Source organism: Arthroderma uncinatum (genome assembly GCF_011692745.1).
Source record: "Arthroderma uncinatum strain CBS 119779 chromosome Unknown scaffold2, whole genome shotgun sequence".
In the NCBI taxonomy this organism is placed as follows: Eukaryota; Fungi; Ascomycota; class Eurotiomycetes; order Onygenales; family Arthrodermataceae; genus Arthroderma; species Arthroderma uncinatum.
Window position 1 is genome coordinate 6,082,005 of NW_022983864.1, and position 18,865 is coordinate 6,100,869.

The 18,865-nt window shown below is 48.3% G+C and overlaps 4 protein-coding genes across 4 annotated transcripts; 3 read left to right on the forward strand and 1 right to left on the reverse strand.

The window, feature by feature from the left end:
• Nucleotides 1–575: 575 nt before the first annotated feature.
• GIQ15_03742 (uncharacterized protein) lies at nucleotides 576–1,331 on the forward strand (the record flags this gene model as incomplete). Its single annotated transcript, XM_033551159.1, has 1 exon — nucleotides 576–1,331. The coding sequence occupies one exon, from the start codon at nucleotides 576–578 to the stop codon at nucleotides 1,329–1,331; it is 756 nt and encodes a 251-aa protein (XP_033408320.1).
• A 1,145-nt stretch (nucleotides 1,332–2,476) lies between these two features.
• On the forward strand, nucleotides 2,477–4,239 carry GIQ15_03743 (uncharacterized protein; the record flags this gene model as incomplete). The annotated part of the gene is made up of 2 exons (XM_033551160.1): nucleotides 2,477–3,000; nucleotides 3,078–4,239. 2 exons carry the CDS (start codon nucleotides 2,477–2,479, stop codon nucleotides 4,237–4,239), a joined length of 1,686 nt encoding a protein of 561 aa, XP_033408321.1.
• A 6,576-nt stretch (nucleotides 4,240–10,815) lies between these two features.
• On the reverse strand, nucleotides 10,816–12,232 carry GIQ15_03744 (NADP-dependent alcohol dehydrogenase; the record flags this gene model as incomplete). Its single annotated transcript, XM_033551161.1, has 3 exons — nucleotides 10,816–11,627; nucleotides 11,886–11,920; nucleotides 12,000–12,232. The coding sequence occupies 3 exons, from the start codon at nucleotides 12,230–12,232 to the stop codon at nucleotides 10,816–10,818; spliced, it is 1,080 nt and encodes a 359-aa protein (XP_033408322.1).
• Nucleotides 12,233–16,259: 4,027 nt separating this feature from the next.
• Nucleotides 16,260–18,275, forward strand: GIQ15_03745 (fungal specific transcription factor domain-containing protein; the record flags this gene model as incomplete). The annotated part of the gene is made up of 5 exons (XM_033551162.1): nucleotides 16,260–16,446; nucleotides 16,533–16,845; nucleotides 16,904–17,399; nucleotides 17,460–17,985; nucleotides 18,040–18,275. The coding sequence occupies 5 exons, from the start codon at nucleotides 16,260–16,262 to the stop codon at nucleotides 18,273–18,275; spliced, it is 1,758 nt and encodes a 585-aa protein (XP_033408323.1).
• Nucleotides 18,276–18,865: the final 590 nt, after the last annotated feature.

Sequence of the window (18,865 nt, forward strand, 5' to 3'; positions counted from 1 at the left end):
GATGGTATTCTTACTCGAGCGTTGACAATCCACATATAATATAACCGATATCATGGATATCATCGTTGTATTCTAGCCCTATGTATGCGCCCTTGGAGACCTAAGCATACATTCACACGGGTTGGAGTCTAGCGGAATATTCCATTAGTGTACCGGCAAGGACAAAGATATATCGCGTCCCTGGTATCACTAGCTCCTTGTTTCCTTTGGTCACGAATATTCACCTAGAATAACACAGCTATGAAACACTCTATATTCATAATATTTAAACAATGATTCTGCAAATGGAGGATTCATTATTGAATCATCCTTGAACCATCACTTATTATCTAGGCGTAATGCTAGATACTGCAGGATATTTCATGTTTTCACTCTCTGGATATCTTTTGGTTGCAGTTACTACTTAATAGTCAGGTTGGACCCCTTCTCCCTTCAATATCTCATGAATCTTTAATGTTGCCGAGTCTTCTTTCTTTGTTATTCTGACGTCAAAGCTATCTGTTTATGGATATCATTACACCCTCGTGGGGCATATATTTGTTGGCCAACTGCAAATTTCGGTTATTTACTCCATCATGGCAGTAGAAGGGAGAGAGATATCAGCAAATGGTGCTGGAACAGACCCAGTTCTTTCGCCTGCGGATCCTGGATCGCGGCCTACTATCTTGGTAGCACTTCCAGCATCTTCATCGACAGTGGATGCATCGAGTTCCGTTATAGATCTCAAAGAGAAGGCTGATGAAGGAGAAGGAGACGCTGACAAGGAAGAGAACGAGCATGAGAACGACAGAAATAATGAAGGTAACAGAGAGACAGAGGTAAAAGGGCCTGCTTCTCTGCTACCGTCACCACCTCCTATTCCGCACTCGTGGACGTGGAGATGCCACAAGTGCCACAAGTATTACGCGCTCGCAGTGACAAATCGATGCCTTGGAGACGGTCACTATTACTGCTACGGCATTGCCCAGGGAAATAGGAACCAGGAGAGAAGGAGGATGCAGACTGATGGAGTAAAGAAGTTGGGAACTCCATGCAACTCGTCGTTTGATTATGCTGGGTGGGAGAATATGAACGAATGGCAGAGGGATATCCGAGAGAGAAAGGATATCAAGCCCTCGCCAGGCTGCTGGGAGGACTGTACGTTCCCCAGCGAGTGCCGTCACAGGAGGCTCTATGGCGCATTCAGTCCCTCAAAGTCCGGGTCGAGTGACGAGGACTCTGTATCTGAAAAAAGGGGTCCTGAACCAGCTCATGTACGTGAAAAGCCTGCCCCTGGTATGGAGGTCCGCCTGTCCATCAGATCTTCAGTCAAATGGTCCTTTCTTCCTTAAAGGATGCTAGGGAACATTGCGATGATCATGTCTAATTGATTCGTGTTCAGCTCAGATACGTGCCACCTTGCGACATCCCAGATCCAGAATCGACACCGCAGTCCAGCCGGGAAAAGAGAGCTGCAACAGAGGGTCAGACTGTCAAGCGGTCAGCGAAGAGGCGAAGAAACTCTGCAGATTGAGCGGCCTGGCCAGACGATAAGTATCAAAACGGCGAGATAACCTCAAGCCACCGCACCCTCTGGAACATATGAGTGGAGTCTCTGATCTGATTGTATAGCTTGAACGAAGCTCTGCACTCAAGCACTTCATGATCTTCGCCGTGACGCTGCAGCGGATGCGACGTTACTAAAAAAGAAGCCGCCGGCGCATATTCGGTAGTCCTGGAGTATTTCTAGCATCAAGGAGCTAGAAAACACCCGGTGACACCTTGAATATGAACTCTACCCGTCTTCAAGGATGATAGAGTTGATCAACGCCCCGGCAAGCCCACAAGTCTATAACTCTGATAGTCGAGGATGCCGCGAAGGGGGCGAGGTTGTAACGGCAGCTGGACAATCGTTGTCGTTATCAAGTTCATACGGTCCAAAGTCGCATCTCGAACTGCACCCGCTCACACAGAATCTGAGACAACTTCAGTGGTATATATCACTCGACACGTCCTGACAACGCCTCTCCAGCGAATCGCAGCACGAACAGTCCGAGGACTTGACGGGTTTTTCCCTCCTCTGCCTGTTGCTTGCAACGTTCGGGTTTGCCAGATGTAACATGGCTGGTTACCGCCAAGCACGCTTCATGTTCTCATGGCTTAATCCCCTGCAAGTGATCAAGCAACCACAGAGTCACTGTAACATCACTATGGCCCTGATGGAGGCGCCAGTAACGAGACGGGCAGCCAGGAGAAACGGGCCAGATGGGAGCAAGAAAGGGGCTGCCGCCGGCTGGCTGCTCTGGCGTTGTATCGGGGATAACACCCTGAGTTGACAAGCTGGTTCGTCGATGGCTATTTATGATTGCAGACGAATCTTCTGAGGCCTCTGGCTCTTACTGAAAAAAAATATCTACCAGGCTCGCACCGACTGCGTAGGCCTTGATAGCTGGTTCCTTTTCCTACGAAGGCTCCGCTGCAGTCGAATTGGCCGGTCATGTCGATTTTCTCCTCTTCTGAAGAGGACGATGAGCGTTGCTCGCAGGCTATAGACGACTTCCTAAAACCGTTTACTATCGATGACACTAAGCTGTACGAGCTTTCTTATCGCCTGTCAAGGGTCTACCGGACACTTGCTTTGACGGGGGACGGCCACTTCTTCCCTACGCCCGTCACCCGTCTCCCCAGCGGCAGAGAGACCGGCGTCTATCTTGCCGTCGATGTCGGAGTGACAAATCTAAGAGTCGCGTTTATTGAGCTACTGGGCGGCTCGTCAGGTCATCATTTGCCCCATACTGATAGGGCCATCTCTCAGGTGGTATCCGATCGAAGGGTTCGAAGGACAATCGAAAAGGCATGGCGTATCGAGGAGCGCCTAAAATATGATAAGGAAGAGGCTCTTTTTGGCTGGATAGGGAGCTGCATTGCCGAAGTTGTCGCAGACGAATTGACGTCTAATGTATCGACTACTCAACTTCCGCGTGAGATAGAGACTGGCATATCGTTCAGTCTGCCGATCAGGTATGTTCCTCTATCATGCATGCATGCATTTACCCCGTACAACGAAAAGGATTTTGGCTAACCCGGGTAAAATATAGACAAACGTCGTTGGACGAAGCAACCCTGATGCCGATCGGTAAAGGGTTCACTATTAAATCCAACCTCAACCTTCGCAGGGCTGTCCTGGACGGCTATGAGCGCCATTCATGTCGACAGGATACAGGTCAACAACAGCCACACGCCAAACGACGGAAAACCTATTCCCTCCCGGGCCTTAACATCATGGCCATTACGAACGACACCGTGGCAACGCTGGTGTCGCTCGCTTATTCGGTAAAGTCGTTGCCTAATACTAGAGTCGCGATGGGCATCGTCGTCGGCTCTGGTTGCAACGCGACCATACCCATGAAACTTCAGGATCTCCATCAAACAAAGGCTCGCCAGATACACTCATATAACCCAACGGCAACTGAAGGGGTTATCAGCACCGAGTGGACGCTCCAAGGGACCGAGGGGCCGTTAAAGGAACTTGGGATAAACACGAAATGGGACGATCGGTTAAACGCCAATTCAGTAAGGCCCGGGTTCCAGCCTTTCGAATATATGACAGGCGGCAGGTTCGTCGGGGAACTTATTCGCATCATCGTCTACGAATATTTCACATCCGTCATGTCCTACTCATCTGCCGTCCTGCCTTGTGCTCTTACCAAGCCCTACTCCCTAACAATCGACTTTGTTTCCGACGTCATTGCGACGTCACGATCGGATACCAGACTTGCTGCTCGGTTAACTCGCAAGCTTGCCTCACCGGTTAAAAATATATGGGTTTGGACGCCGGCGTCAGCCCGCGTCTTGCGTGTCACCGCTTCAGCAGTACAAACTCGTTCTGCTTCGTTGATCGCAGCAGCATCTGTCGCCCTGCTGGCATGCAATCATGAAATCCGACTAGAGCGGCCGCCAAAGTGTACTTCGTTGCGCAAACTGCATTCTGTTGCTTCTACATATCAGAATCCGCTTCTAATACCGACTCTTAGCTCATCGGCTAACTGGCAGAGAGGGCCAGAAGAACTCGTTGTGGCTTACACTGGCGGCATCATCCAACACTATCCCAACTTCAAGGAGTTATGTCAAGGTTACATTGACCGACTGCTGTTACGAGCTGGACCGCAGGAAGGAGGAAAGAGTATCCTACTTCGAGAGGCGAGTGACGGATCGATCATCGGAGCAGGTGTGTTGGCAGGGATGATAGCAACTACATGATATGGAAAGCTCTCTACCGTGGCTACATATTCTGACGTGAAGTGATATCTTCATCAACAGTGCATGATAAACGTGCTGCCACAAGGGCAAATATAGCGCCATCCTGGTAATGACGACAGTCTTTACTAGACAGTGCAGGGCACATAATGAGCTTCTGATGCTTTTTTCTCGGGTCCATGAACGCTTCTCAAGGACAACGGTACAGCTGTTAAGCTGTCTTTCTACAGGAACTCGACCAGAGCATCCCTCCCCGTGGTACAAAACAGCTTTGCATTGAACCGATGATCTCGCAGGCTGTACCATATCGAGACGATTTGACCCTCGCCATATATCGATCCTGCCTTGTCCTTGCTGGCGTGGCATATCTCTCTACCGTTTTCTCTCAAGGGCCAACTATTTCTCACGCCAACTGTGCGAAGGGGCACTGAATGGTAGACGAGTCTACTCTTTTCTGTACTTTGAGGGTGCGCTCGGCTTGCTGGTCTATATCGGTCAATGAAGTAGATAAAACTCCCTCCTAGAATTGCTATACTATGTAGATTCGATGCTTCCCATGTGTTCCCCCGGTTACAACTATCTGAAATCGCCGATTGGCCCGCACATCGCTAAATATTGCTTCTTCTTCCATGGGATGGTACGCCCGTAGTCGGATGATTGTTAAGAATAACCCCGTTTGTTACACCGAAGACAGGATATAAGATCGAAGAAATCTCCCAGCCTCCTCTCGACGACCATCCAGTGCCGGCTTGCAGATATAGTCTCAAGTCGTTTAATGGATGTATTCGGGCTGCCAGCAACCCTAGAACTGCCAATCTTGCCATGTTCTCCCCTATAGTGCCATCCATGCCATCCTGCGGGGGTCATATCGAATAGACACTGCACCGCGAGAACGACTGAGACCAACTCGCTCTACGAACGAATACAAGGGCTTTCTCGACCTCATTAACGCCCACAGACAAGACGATTGCAATCCTCTGCCACGACGGTAAAATGCGCATGGAATCGGAGAGATATACTGATCCTAGAAGCTGAAACGCAGGCGCTGCTGGGCAGGGTTCTCCCCTGTCGCAGGCCTCAGCCATCACCATGCAATTATGATATCCTCCTTCACCTTCACCCCGCACGACAGGGCCGGTCGCAGCATGAGTCCCGATTCGACTTGTCTCTATCGCTGGCGGTCGTGGGAGCCATATATCAACACGTATCGTGGCTTGGAAGACAAGACTGGAGGATGATGCCCAGGAAAACTTTCCTCTGGCCGGGGGCCAACTTGAACGCTTCAGCTGTCGTATTATTCCTCGTTCGGTGTTTGGTTTTGGGCTGCTCTATCTACGCGAGATTCGGGGATATACCGATGTCCGACTGGAGGAGCGAAATCGATCCTAAGGCCATCGAGCGTGAATGGGGTCGTCGAATACATCTACGCTATTACTTACGATCTCAAACCGTCATCTTTACGGAGTATGACTTGTTACTATACACTATCCGAGGTGGACCGGCGCATTTTGGTAGGTCAATGGCTGAGTTGGCCCCATTTCTGCAGCCGAGTTGGCCTCGCGCACTCTTTACGAACTGAAAATTCTCGACTCTTAGCATCAACTAGCTAACCCGACGAATTCACCGTCTCCACGAAGAAGATGACTGGATGCTCACCCGGGGAAACTAGGGAGCTTATGTCCCCGCTATCTATCGATAGCTTTGGCTATACTTCTGCCTCAGCCGATTGTGGTTTTTCTTCTTTTCCGCGAGAGAAAATATACGCAATAATACTCTAGCTAAAGCTAAAGGCAGATGCATCAGGGATGCCCATTCCTAGATACTTCGCCTTGGAATCTGTCTTTTACTATCGCTGGCTACCCCTCGCTGCGCTGGCAAGGGGATGAACTATATACTTCCCACATGGCCGAACTGTAGGATCTTTTGAAAACGTCTACATGGTCTGCCGACGTGCAGAGATGAAACAACTTCCCATGCAGCATCACGTACTCTGTATAGGCTACGGTGCTATGTACATGGTTGCAATTATTGAATATCATTTCCATATACCTCAAGGTTCCACTTCCCGTCGCATGGCTTAGGTATCAGCCTTCATTTTGCCAGCATTTGACATGATGTAGCCATAGATCAACATGCAACAGTAACCGTGGATTTGAATCGCAGAAGGAGGTTGGTTCTCGACTTTGAGAAGTCTTAAAGGGAACCGGTAGCATTGGCGTACACCACACCTAACTTTATACTGAAGCGCCGAATGAATGCATATGAATCGCTCGATATTTATCTTGTTCCATGCGCTGCATCTAACTGTTTTAGGTAGGTGTTTGTGTGAAGCATCTGTTGTCTATGGATACGCGGCGGTAGGGGTTAAAAACCTACTTAGGCCGTTGTTCACATTGCGCGGGGAGAGATATCGCTTCCACACATATTGAATAAACAGAGGCGGCTTTATCAGATACTACTCTAAGCTTAAATCCCGGGAAACCGTCAACGTGTTGTATCCCATCCATATAGCCAACTATAACTGTTCACCTAACCGGCAGGGGAGTCGGTTGCAACGCTATCTATAGAGTATGCCAACACTATTAACAGGTAACATTCCCGAGATCTAGGGCCCAGCCCAATCCACAATTACCCTACTCCACGAAACCAAGCAACTGAAAATACCCTGTCTTGAGCAAAATTCTTGGAAATAAAGTGAAAAACCGAGATATTACCCATCTAGCAACAACGCCATCGAAAGACAATTCCACCCACCATATAAATGCAAAAAAAGACCATGCGATGGTTGAAAGCAAATGAATGTTGAGCGGCCGGCCGCTTTGTTCACCCGTTCCTCGTTTTCTCTTCTTTTTCCTCAATTTAGCAGACTCGTGTCAGCCTAGATACGAAGCATTCGATGACGATGCTATTTCCGGAAGCGGTATATCTGCTGTTGCCAACGTAGGAGTAATTTTGCATCTCCTTGAAAGATTCGTGGCCAGTGGAAAAGGTGTGGTTCGTAGCTGGACGAGGTTAAAATGATAAACGAGCAAGTGTGAAATGACTGGTTTGAGCATAGGCATGGTTGGATGGCTTTGTCCCGAGGAAGAGGACTCCGAGAGAGGGTGTAATCACAATATAAAAATAGGAACCGCGGGTGACAAAAGGGGCAAAGTGCTTACTGGAGTAGCCAAAAGGGGTGATCTTGGGCGCTACACGGCATGCAGAGATGGGTGTCGCCATGTCTTTAGCGATAGTTACTATCCCGTCAAACCGGAATGCGAATGGAATGCCGTCATGGTTTCTAACTCGAAGGTTAGCAATAGTATAGCAAAATGCGAGGAATATAAATAGAAATAAAGTAGCTGGATGGGGCAGAGAAGCTTTCAGGGGCCAACGCACTGCGCAAGACCGATCATGTTCATACGTGGCAGTGAATCTAGAGGGCTGGACGAGAGCCAGTCGTTGCCAAACGTAATGGTGGCATTGATATCGAGTTTGAATCCATCAACAGATCTGATGAATCCTTTAGGCGGGTGCTAAACGCGTCATCCCGCGTTAGCCACTGTAGATCCAATACCCAATATTCTGGGGAAATATAGCCAGGCCGCTAAATATCTAGTGCTGATCGCCCAGTGGTAGACACAGCCCTGGAAAACGAGCGTGGAAATAGAAGCACCAACTATACGATTGTTGCAGGTGAAACAGTGTCGCCTGGTGTGGAGGGTGACTTGCCTTGCCGACGTGAATCTGGATTCAGATGCTTTGGTTAGCATTGGCCGTGATAAAAGTAGGCTGAGTACGAGACACAGCCGAGAATGTAACCATGGAAAAAGGTCGTAGTTATACAACCACATTCTCTTTGGTACATGATGGGGGACACGAACTCTCATGTACAGCGCGGGCTGGAGATGTGGGAAGATAGCTGGTTGCAGGACCGCCATCATTTATCGCCTAGGAGATGTTGGGCAGGTTGATAGTGTAACTCTGCTGTTAACCGGTTATTTTTCTGACAATCAGAGCGTTGGACTGGACCGGCCGTTCCTTGTAGTGGCTTGCCTTCCCGTGTCCAAGGAAATGCTGGAGTATTTATCCACTCCCATCGTCTCCTGGATATGTCCATCATCTATGGCCTGCAGTAACATGACAGGTGCACAGCGGGTGGCGCCGATAAATAATATATCCGAATGTCGTCGTAGATATTTTGACATGCTGTGGACAGGGGGGGCCATCATGAAATTGGTGCAATATATGGGTACGAGGATGTCAGCCTCTAGGTGCAGGGAGTTTGGCCCTCAGTTCAGCCTCTTGTTATCTTCGAGGGGTAGAGTATCACAGTCTCAGACATATTTGACTCAGGTCCGCGCGACTCCTCTTCCCATTTGATCTGCAAGGGAAAGGAACCGCCTAAGGGGCTGTGAACCTATATCAGGGTGGACCATAAATCCTTCACTGCTTGGTAATGATGACTGTCTAGATTTCGACCTCGAATAGGTCAGAAGAATATATGTAACTGTGCACACCCATCTAACAAAAACGTGGCTGGAAATTATATTTTCACATGGCAACATGGGTTAATACGATCGACGGAGAGATGTAAGTAATTTCCCATGAAATCGGCCCCCGAATAGAGAACTGATAAGCTAATGGAGAATATAAAGTTACTTCAATAGCCAATTCCACCCTCAGCTGCCAATATACCTCAACCCCCGAGCTTGCCACGTTATATACGTTTATACAACTATACCCTGTTCGGGAGGAGCGGGACTCTCTTTTTCTTGGAACCAGGGCTGTGTTTCAGCCTTCTATCCCGTGCTGGATGTAAGGCTGATTGGTGGAAGCACGAAAAGTAATATCCTTGCGTAAAGGGATATTTCCTAGAGGTTCTATATTCTACAGCTTGCTTTTTATCTTCTTCTTCTTCTTTCTCCTGTTCTTCATCGCCGCACAACTGAACCAGGGATGCAGATATCTCCCCTGGCCCGTACAACAACTTAGGATTCCCAACAGGTACCGAAACGTCCTACGAATGGCGATATAATCCATCGATAGTATATTCAACGTTCCAATCCGGCCTCTGAGTGGTCAATACGTATATGCTTATAAAAAGAAGGATGCGATCATTACATCATTTACCCTCATCCGTATAGATATACACCCCCGCTCTGCTGATAAATTTTAACTGAAGCTAATCTCCTACTACTGGAGTATAACGCCTCAAATCCTTTTAGTTTTATTCTACTCCGTACACTCTCAAAGGATGATAGATGTTTATCTTTCCTTTTTGCCGTATTTTTCCTTTTTCTAATAATCAGAAGGACTAACCTGACAAACGACGAAAAGAAAGGTACCACACATGGCGACAGGGAACTGTTTAGACCCACGTGGCGAAGCAACATCTCAGCTTCTGAAACAAGATGCCCTTCTATTCCACGTTGATTAACAATGTTAGCGGCAGCCTGCAGAGCACCCCTCGTGGGCGATATTTGGCCTAAGCGGCGCCGTGGGGTATCGTATAGCCTACCATATGTTGTGATATGAGCGACGAGTAGAACACCGTGGATATTATCTATACACCGCTTTCACAGCTTATAGGCCGATGCGATTGCAATAATATATGGGGACTCTATACGCTGCCCCCAAAATGCAAGCCTCTGCGGCTGCGATTATGGCCAAGAAGCATAGCTCCTACCGAAATCTAGAAGATTGAGTTCCCTTTCGCTGTGCGCCTCTTGCTAGGCTCAATCTTCCAACTAGCCAAGCAAGGCACGATAGGGCTCTAGCCATGCAGTGTAACTCTCCGTTTGAGCCTGGAGAGAACAGAACTGTTGCTGCTGAGTCGTGCCTTACTATTGACATCACATGGTGCTCGTATTATGCACAGGCGGAAACTTTTTTGCAAATATCAACTTAGAGTTTGAGTTTATCAGGCTTAAGGTTAGGCGCGCCCCACAAGCCTTTTTGCAGTTATAGGGTTGCGCTAGTCCTAAAATGCATAATGATCATCATTCATAAATCGAACCTTAACCTTTTATTATCCAATCAGCGTAAGGACTTTAATTTATGGGTGCTGCTCATGACATCATTGGCAGATCCGCCAGTAACAAGGAAAGTAATATAGAGCAAACCACTAGGTATATAGATACGGTTCCTGCACCTAGCTTGCATCAGATAGGGCGGATGTCCCGGCGTTAAGGGCTATAGCTGTGCTCAATATGGGTAGCATCCTACGGCATATATTATGCATGATTCAGGCACTTGTAACACATGAATCTATAGTCTATCATCCATGCCTGCAATTATTTCGAGATGTGGTCACAGCGTCGAAGATCAGCATAATGAGCTAGATATATGGCAGCATGGAACTACTAGGGTGCTTAGCTAAGTACTGAGGGCTGTGCGGAGAGCAATACTGGAAATAACTCTGCTGTGAGCTATAAAGACACTCTGTATGTAGGTAAACACTAATTCCGAGACAGATGTCATGCTTGGCAACGAGTAAATGCATTTCCAACATCTGAAGTACCTAAGCTGGCGAATAAAAATAACGAAACTAGCGTTAGACAGGTATACATGTTGCGTACATGTAGAGCAAGGTGGCTATGATGAAACCTCGTATAAACTGTCCTTCGGAGTTTCCAACACCCCTCGGTACCGAACGGTCCCCTCATCTAGTTTCCTCATTGCAGTATTGATTCCTTCTGCTGTGAGGGGGAACTTTTGCACAATTGGCTTCACCCGGTGTCTCGCGGCAAAATCCAGCATCCGCAGCATGACGCTCCTGGGAGCAACTAGGCTACCAAATACTCGTAAACCGGAGTCAATCAAGGTGGTTGAAGGAACAACGAGATTCTCGTTCAATCCCACGGTCAACAGGTGCACCGAACCACGTGGGGCCATCAGTTCAAAGAATGTAGACCAAACGATGTTTTCTGTCGTTGTGACTATTAGATGGTCGAGCGACCTAATATCTCCGTTGTCATCATTATCCACGCCATGCTTGTTCTCGTCATCAAGCCCATCGTTAGCGTGTTGCTCTCGTTCTTTCTTCTGCCGCTTCTGCCGGGCAGATATTATAGTCGGCAGATCCTCGAGCGGTATGAATTCCGTCGCACCCATGACAATGGCGTCAATCTGCTTCGTGACACTATGCGTAAAAACAACTGTTTCTACACCCAATTTCGCCCCGAATATCACTGCCATATGGCCCAGGCCCCCCAGCCCTATAATTCCAACCCGGTCGTTGGGTTTTATTCCACATTGATCATAGATGGCAAAGATGCTTGCTCCTGCGCACATCATAGGTGCAGCATCGACTGATGCGAGCTTGTCGGGTATTGCATATAGAGCGGATTCGGGCCATATAGCTGCATACGCCATTGACCCTTGGTCAAGATTTGTCACGCCGTATACTTGGCGCGAAGAGCAGAACTGATCGTATCCATCGAGGCATTGTCGACATTTGTGGCAGGCTAAAAAAAGGAGAAAGTAGGTGAGCTGAACTTGACTCCCAAGTTTTTTCCTTGTGGGTTTGGGGTGCTTTTTTTTGTTTGTGTGGGATTTGTGTATATTTAGAAACTTAGGTGGAGTTTGGGGTCGGTAATATTGAGAATATGAGGATGAAAAGTAAACAATAAACAGCCAAGGCTTGGGTGAGAGTTATAACTTACTCCCATGAACATAGCCCCAACCGACACGCTGTCCGCTGGTCAGATTAATATCAGCCCGTTGTTAGCTCTTACTTCTGATTATATCTTGCTCCTTGAGGAATCATGCAGGCTTACATCTTTAAAGCTCTGACATCCGGCCCCAGGGCCTTGACGACGCCGATACCTTCGTGACCAAGCACGCAGCCAGCCCGCCGATAATTCTGGTCTGTTCCACACACCCCGGAGTGCGTTATAGAGACCAACACCTGGTTTCTGGTTAAGGCGGCTCGTCTGGTTTTAGACGCTACCACTCCGGCGTCTGTTCCTCTGAACGTCGTGAACTCATATCCGTCTTCGACTTTCATCATTTTTTGGGGGCGGAGAGGCAGGTTTAACAGGGCACTGCGCATGTTACAGTTCCAAACGGTCATCGTCAACGGCGACGCAACAGAAAGCTGAAGAACTCGCTGATGATGAGATGAGAAGAAAGATGAGGCCGGAAGAGGGGAAATAGGTAAACAAGAGGGGTTGAAACACGCAATCAAGTGCTATTATTACTCCATGGTCAAGGCTTAGACGGTCATGTACTATAAATATGTGGTCGTGAATGGGAATTATTTGCCGACGACAGCATGGCAGTGTATGCTACTTCTACGTTGAACTGGGGCATTTCACGATGAAGAGCTAGGGTCGATACCCCGCGGTATAGCTCTACGGCCGTTCGATATGCGGCTCTTCTCGATTGTGCGGAGTTAGATCGGGCCATCACCCATATTCCTCCAGTTGCTTGTTTACGATCTAAAGCTCTCTATACCAACGATGCGGCTTAACCGCTGTATAGGACGTATTCACTGGCGGAATATGGGATATCGACAGTCGTTAATACGCAATCATGTCGGGGGTTGTTCCATGAGAAAGGAATTGGCAGGAGACCTAGATATATGAGCTCAGAGCATGTAAAGGCTGCTAGACACCACTGTTTTGGTATCACTGAGATAAACCTGGCTTCGACTGTTTATCCATTGCCAGAAACCAGGAAGATGTTAATCGGGGAGGAAATGGAGGCGTGAAACGGCGGAGCTTTCGGGTACTAGGCATTCAACGTCCGAAGACCACTGCGTGCATGGTTGAGGGAGATGCAATGTTAGCACTATAATTGAGATAATTCTCCTTGAGCAAGCGTTGTGAGAGTATAATATATTAATTACCGTGGAGCACATTCACATACTCGGCGCGTCTCTGGGTCACTATTCTGTTGGATAGGCGAGGAAGACTGCAGATTGATGCATGCAAGCTTACGCCCCGGTAGATTTGATATGTGTGTATGGGATATGTAGGCAACATCATAGCCTATTAACCAACTATTCAGGTAACCCCCCAGTGGTATCGTCAGCTCCGCATCCCTCCGCTGCGTGTTGCCGGTTTGCAGCTTTGAAGGGATCATATCCTTATCCTAGCCCTTGAGAGTCTTCATTACGAGGTCAGCAAACTCCCCTAATCCTGGTGCCGTTTTGACACGTTTTCGGCACGTTTTTTCAGGGGCTGCTGGTGCGCCGAGTCCAACTATTGCCCTGGGCGCTGGAGGATAGGTGAGAGTATAGATTATATGCGCTCATACGGCCAATCTATTCGATACACCATGCAGAATAAAGACCCTGCTCGTCTTGTCCTCCACGATTAGGATTGGCCAGGCTGCCGTGAGTTTTTCAATTTATCGATCTCCTTCGTACAGGCAGCAACTAACCTATTATGTATATCGCAGGAAGCCAAATAATGCATTAACTGGGCGTGAATTCCTGATTTTGGTGCATAAAAGCACTCCCTCAAGGTCGATCGCCTGCGCCTCATCCACATGGCCCAGTCGACCCCTCTACAGGCAGCCTGGTAGATGTTATATCCTTGCATCCCGCAAGCACGAAAACCAGGCCCCCCCTTTTCTGTTATTTACTTTTTTCTTGGTTTCTTTTTCTTACTCGATTCCTCCAACAACCTCTTTGGTGAAGGCGAGATGATCTCCGACCACGTTGTGATCCTTCGGACCCCAAGTCTCGAGTATACTGGTGGACGAGAGAACTGATCAAGGAGATGTAGCGTGCAGGGAGGGAGTCGGATGCTGGCTTAAGCCATGCGAACTGCGCGAACTGCGCGAAATTAAACCTCTAACTAACCAGCTAGCATCCCCACGCCCTTCCTCCGAGTGCCGTGATTTCACAGTAACTAATGTTCCTGACCTTGGAGGATGAGGATGCGGTTCCTTGGGCTAATCTGATTCAAGGACGGCTGTGCATGAATCATCATGGCATATTACAGCAGCCCTCCAGTCGGGAACGTGCCAAAGCGGAAATGAGATCAGCGGAGTTCGCATCGTGATAGCCAGGACTGAGTGAAGGAGTATTCTCTCCAATACTCGGTTTCTAGGATCTTATCTGGGGCAACCAGCCTGTTTCCTAGATCGGCAGTTCACTGTCCAGGGCCAGGAGTAGCTCAACGTTGACTCCGTATCTCTTTTGGGTTAATCGGCAGCCTTCACTAAAAGAAATTCCTGTTGTCCTACCATCTGTACGGAATATGCTGGAATATAGCTAGTCAACTCGCTCTGGAGATGAGTGCGTTCACAGTGCCGCCCGCCCACTTTCGGTGCTCGCAGCCTGTTAGCAGACATGACCCATACTGGGGAAGTGGGATGAAACGCGATCGATGACCGCATAGGGGAGCTCGTCAGGCTGGTTCGAGGGCCTATAACGCTGGGGTAGGAGAGATGTGACATCCCCCTTGTTTGCCGCTTGCTTGATCCGGTGCTCATGCATGTCGAAGTATGTATAACTATGCGAAAGGAAAAGACCGAGACGCTCTTCTATCCCTACTCAACGTGGTAGACCTAGTTGGCCTCACAGGTGGAATAAGCAACAATACGACCGCCGTTCGTATAGCTAACTAGCTAGTCAACCATTCGGGTGGATGGAGAACGGGGACATCTTTAACTGTGCGGGATGCCACCATTGCAAGGTCGACAACAACTTCATAGTTACCACGCAGAGACAGCATCGTAATTTGTCATACTCGCCAGGCTTCTACGATCTATCTGGAACATTTGCCAGAAGGCTGTGGAAGAGCCACCCACCAATGCGATGTGTCGGCGTTCCCCTTCGGGATCACTGATCAGCGCCATCAGCTGGGCTGACAGCTGGTTACGTGACTTCTCATGGCTGACGCTATCACAGCCTCTCTGTCCCCCTACAGGTAGTTAGAGAGGATGAAACAGGGAAATCAGGGGTGGGAGTGAAGAGGATGAGCCTCCTGTACGGAGGACTCTGTACAATATGGCGCCGCGAGAATGCGCTTTACAGCATGGAAACCGATCCGGCAACCACCATCGCCCTCTATGAGACACAATCTGAGATCGGGCCATTCACGGGTATGGTCATAGCCTATAGGATGATCGAAACAACAGGGTTACCACGGTTGCTGTGCGTCAACATCTCAAATCTCCTTCGGCCTCTCAATTTGCTTTTTCTATCGCCCTCCATCGACGCAACAACGACAGGTATCGGCGCACGCACAAGCCGAGTTTTAAACTTATTAATGGCCCTCGCTGGTTGACGAGCTTGTTTGCTGAATGACGGCTCAGACGTTGCCTCGTGAAGGAATGGTGTTTAAATCCCGCTTGGCTCCATACGCTGCACTGGCCGGCTGCAAGAATGAAGACGTGTGGATGCGAGCTGCAGTGTGTGAGACCAGCCTTGGACCATAGTGATTGGTCTTGTATCTCCATCCCTGCGATCTCCCTCCTCCAGTAGCGCTGCTGTGGAGAAGAGGGCTGGCATCTTTCCACTTCCCCGACCCAACTCGCAACCGGGCCCGATATTGCGACCAAGCCCAGGATTATGCACGCTAAGACAAGATGCAAAAAAACCGTCAGCTTGAGGGAGTGGGGTTTTTGAAAATAAAAACACATGGTGCAGGGGTATCTAATTTTCCTTCGTGGTCAAACTTTGGGCCTTGAGGCCCTCGACTCAAACCAAAGCTGGAATCGAAGGTTGCAAAATACAACTCTCAAATCCAAATTCAAATTCAAAAAATTCCAAATTCCCAGAGAGCGGGAGACGCATGGCTCGAGGATATCCAGTGGGGCTGTAAGAAATCCCATACCCATGTCAGCCTCCCACAGATCTCTCCTGGGGGCTTAGGGGAATACATATATGAAGGCACGAGCTCTCGTGGGCCTATCTTCAGTCTCTGGCTTGCAAAAGGATTTCAGACAATTGTTATTTAATGTTAATTCTCCCTTTTCCTCGTCAATATATACGCCTGGAGGAATAACAGTACTAGCTCGAGCAGCCATACTCACCCTCCCTATATCTGCCGGTCCTATCTATCAGAACAAGAATAGGAGCAATGTCTAAACGCCCGAGACATATTGCCTGCCGCACCTGTCGCGAGCGGAAGATCCGTTGCGATGGACAGCAGCCATGTTCTCGCTGTGCTGGACAGTCGCAGCCCTGTGTCTATGCGACGCCGTCAAGCTCTGAGTCCGGCGCTTCCGATCTCACAGCGCAGCTCCAGATGATGAATGATCGACTAAGTGCGTTTCTACCTTCGATTCCAGGCATCCGATCTATTCTTGTGCCTTTCTCCGTTTGGATAAAGAGCTAACAAAACAGCGAATAGGGAGGGCTGAAGCCCAGCTGGCAAACCAAGGATGCTGGGCCATCACCGAGGATCCCCTCTCTACACCAGGCAATTTCTCCTATAACAACTGGCCTGCCAATACAATCCAGAGCCCTATTCCCCTGAGCCCTACGTCGTACATGGCGCTCCCCATAGACATGGAGTCACCACAGCCAGACTGGACACTAGACGCCTTTACTGGTCTCCCTCCAGTAGCCCAGCCATCCTCGGGCTCCTCGACATCCTCATCCTTCTCCCTTCCCCATTCAAACTACGAGGATCATATGCTGTCTCCACAAAATACGCAAAAATTGTAAGTCATCTATTAGTTATATGCCAAAAGCTTCTCATACTTACTAGGAGAACTTTAGACAAGAAGCCTTTTTTCAATCATACAGCCATCTCTTCCCAATGCTAGATCAGTGGCGAAATCTTGCCAACCCAGTGGTAATCCAGTCGGAGCCATGGAAAAGTAGCATTTACTACGCTATCTGCACTCACGGGGCGCTGGTCTCTGGTAATCCCTCCCTTGAAGAAGCTTGCTACCACCGTGCCAGGAGAGAACTCGAGCTTTCAGATATGGGAGGGCCCGGAAGCCGATTTTTCAGGATTGAAACTCTTCAGGCTTCGTTATTGATAGCGCTATACGAATTCCGACGATCATACCTACCGAGAGCATGGATATCCCATGCTAGGTGTACAAGGCTAGTACAACTGTTAGGCCTTCAGAAACTCGATCGAGCTGGTGCGCCCGAAGAAGACGAGCTGGAATTAGAAGAAAGGAGGCTCACATTCTGGGCGACTTATCTCTTTGATTGCTTGATCAATATATCATTTGGCGGCTCCTTGGCCTTCTCAGAACGCGAGGTTAGACGGACCCTACCTCACCCAAAATTTTGAAATATTGATGCTAATATAAACGACTAGATCTCGACTCGACTTCCAAGGTACATCCATTCGAGCACCGAGATGCTAGCTCAACAACAACCATTCACTCTTAATCATGTTTTACAGTCCCCCGACTTGTCCCCTATGACACCCTATACGGCCACCATTATGCTTGTTACGACATGGGCCAAAACTCTTAAACATGCCCGAGAGTCCGAAGGCTACGAGCTTGATGACCAAAGCAGGCATCAATTTTGGGCCAGCCACCAAGCTCTTGATAGCACTCTAAATAGGGTCGAGTCCTGTCTTGGAGACCTGGGGCGGTTTGCACTCCTCGCTGATCCAACAATTTACTTTCTCAACGCCGCCAGACACGCAGCAGCAATTTCACTATATCAAACCGCCATCACTTCAGCTGTACAGGCTCGACTACCCATCGCCCTGATTGAATCGTGGCAAGCAAGATGCCAAAATTCAGCGATGGAGATAATAACACTCTCTGGAGTAATGCTCGAGACCAATTTACTGCATAATATTGAGCATTTTAATCCTTTTATTCTTTTATGTAAGTGTCTCCGTTATGTTTGATGGTCTCAATAGCATACTAACCATTTTATAGCCATATATACTTCTTGTGCATATCTTGCTCGTGTTATTAGGACAGGAACTCCCGATTCCAGGATCCTAGACCCGATCGAAACAACCCTTCGGACTTTTAATCAAGCACAAATGAAGGCTGCCAACCCAACCCTTGATGCCTTCCTCCCGCGCATCTTCAAGGATATTGAAGAGACCCGGGGATTCCTAGAGCCAACGATAGATCCTTCACTCTGGCTACTGAATCAAGGGGAATAAAACCGTTCTTGATTCGATTCATGTTTATATATAATGTTAAATACCTAACGAATGCCCCCCATTTTACGCATAATGACTCTACACCGCGAAACAAACACGCACCCATCTCTACCAAATTTCCACGAACTTCTTCAACACTCCCTACGCTTGACATGGCTCCCTATTACCACTCCCTTCCACAGTTTCCTTTTCCCTCTTCACTTCTTACAAATATTCACTTCGATAGACGGCCGATCTACTGGTGGATAATCAGGCGGCGACAGCGCGTTCTAGATTTTTTTTTTTTCCTCTTCAGTTATCGAGCTTTTGGAAGGAAAAGGTTGTTGATTATTGTGTTTAGTTATAGGCGTCGCTTATATGACCTTGTTATATGCTTTCTTCGTTGTCTAAAATATGATATAATTACTATCAACCTTATCGCTGGTCAAGGGTACAGTGATTTTATAGCCATGCTATTTATAGATACGTAAACCGGGACGGCAATCTTATTATGCGGCATCAATTTATCTATCAATCGGAGTGTGTAAATTAAACAAGCTTACGTTGAGAGTAGAATTAGGAGTAGGTATAAACATATAAGTTACATTTCA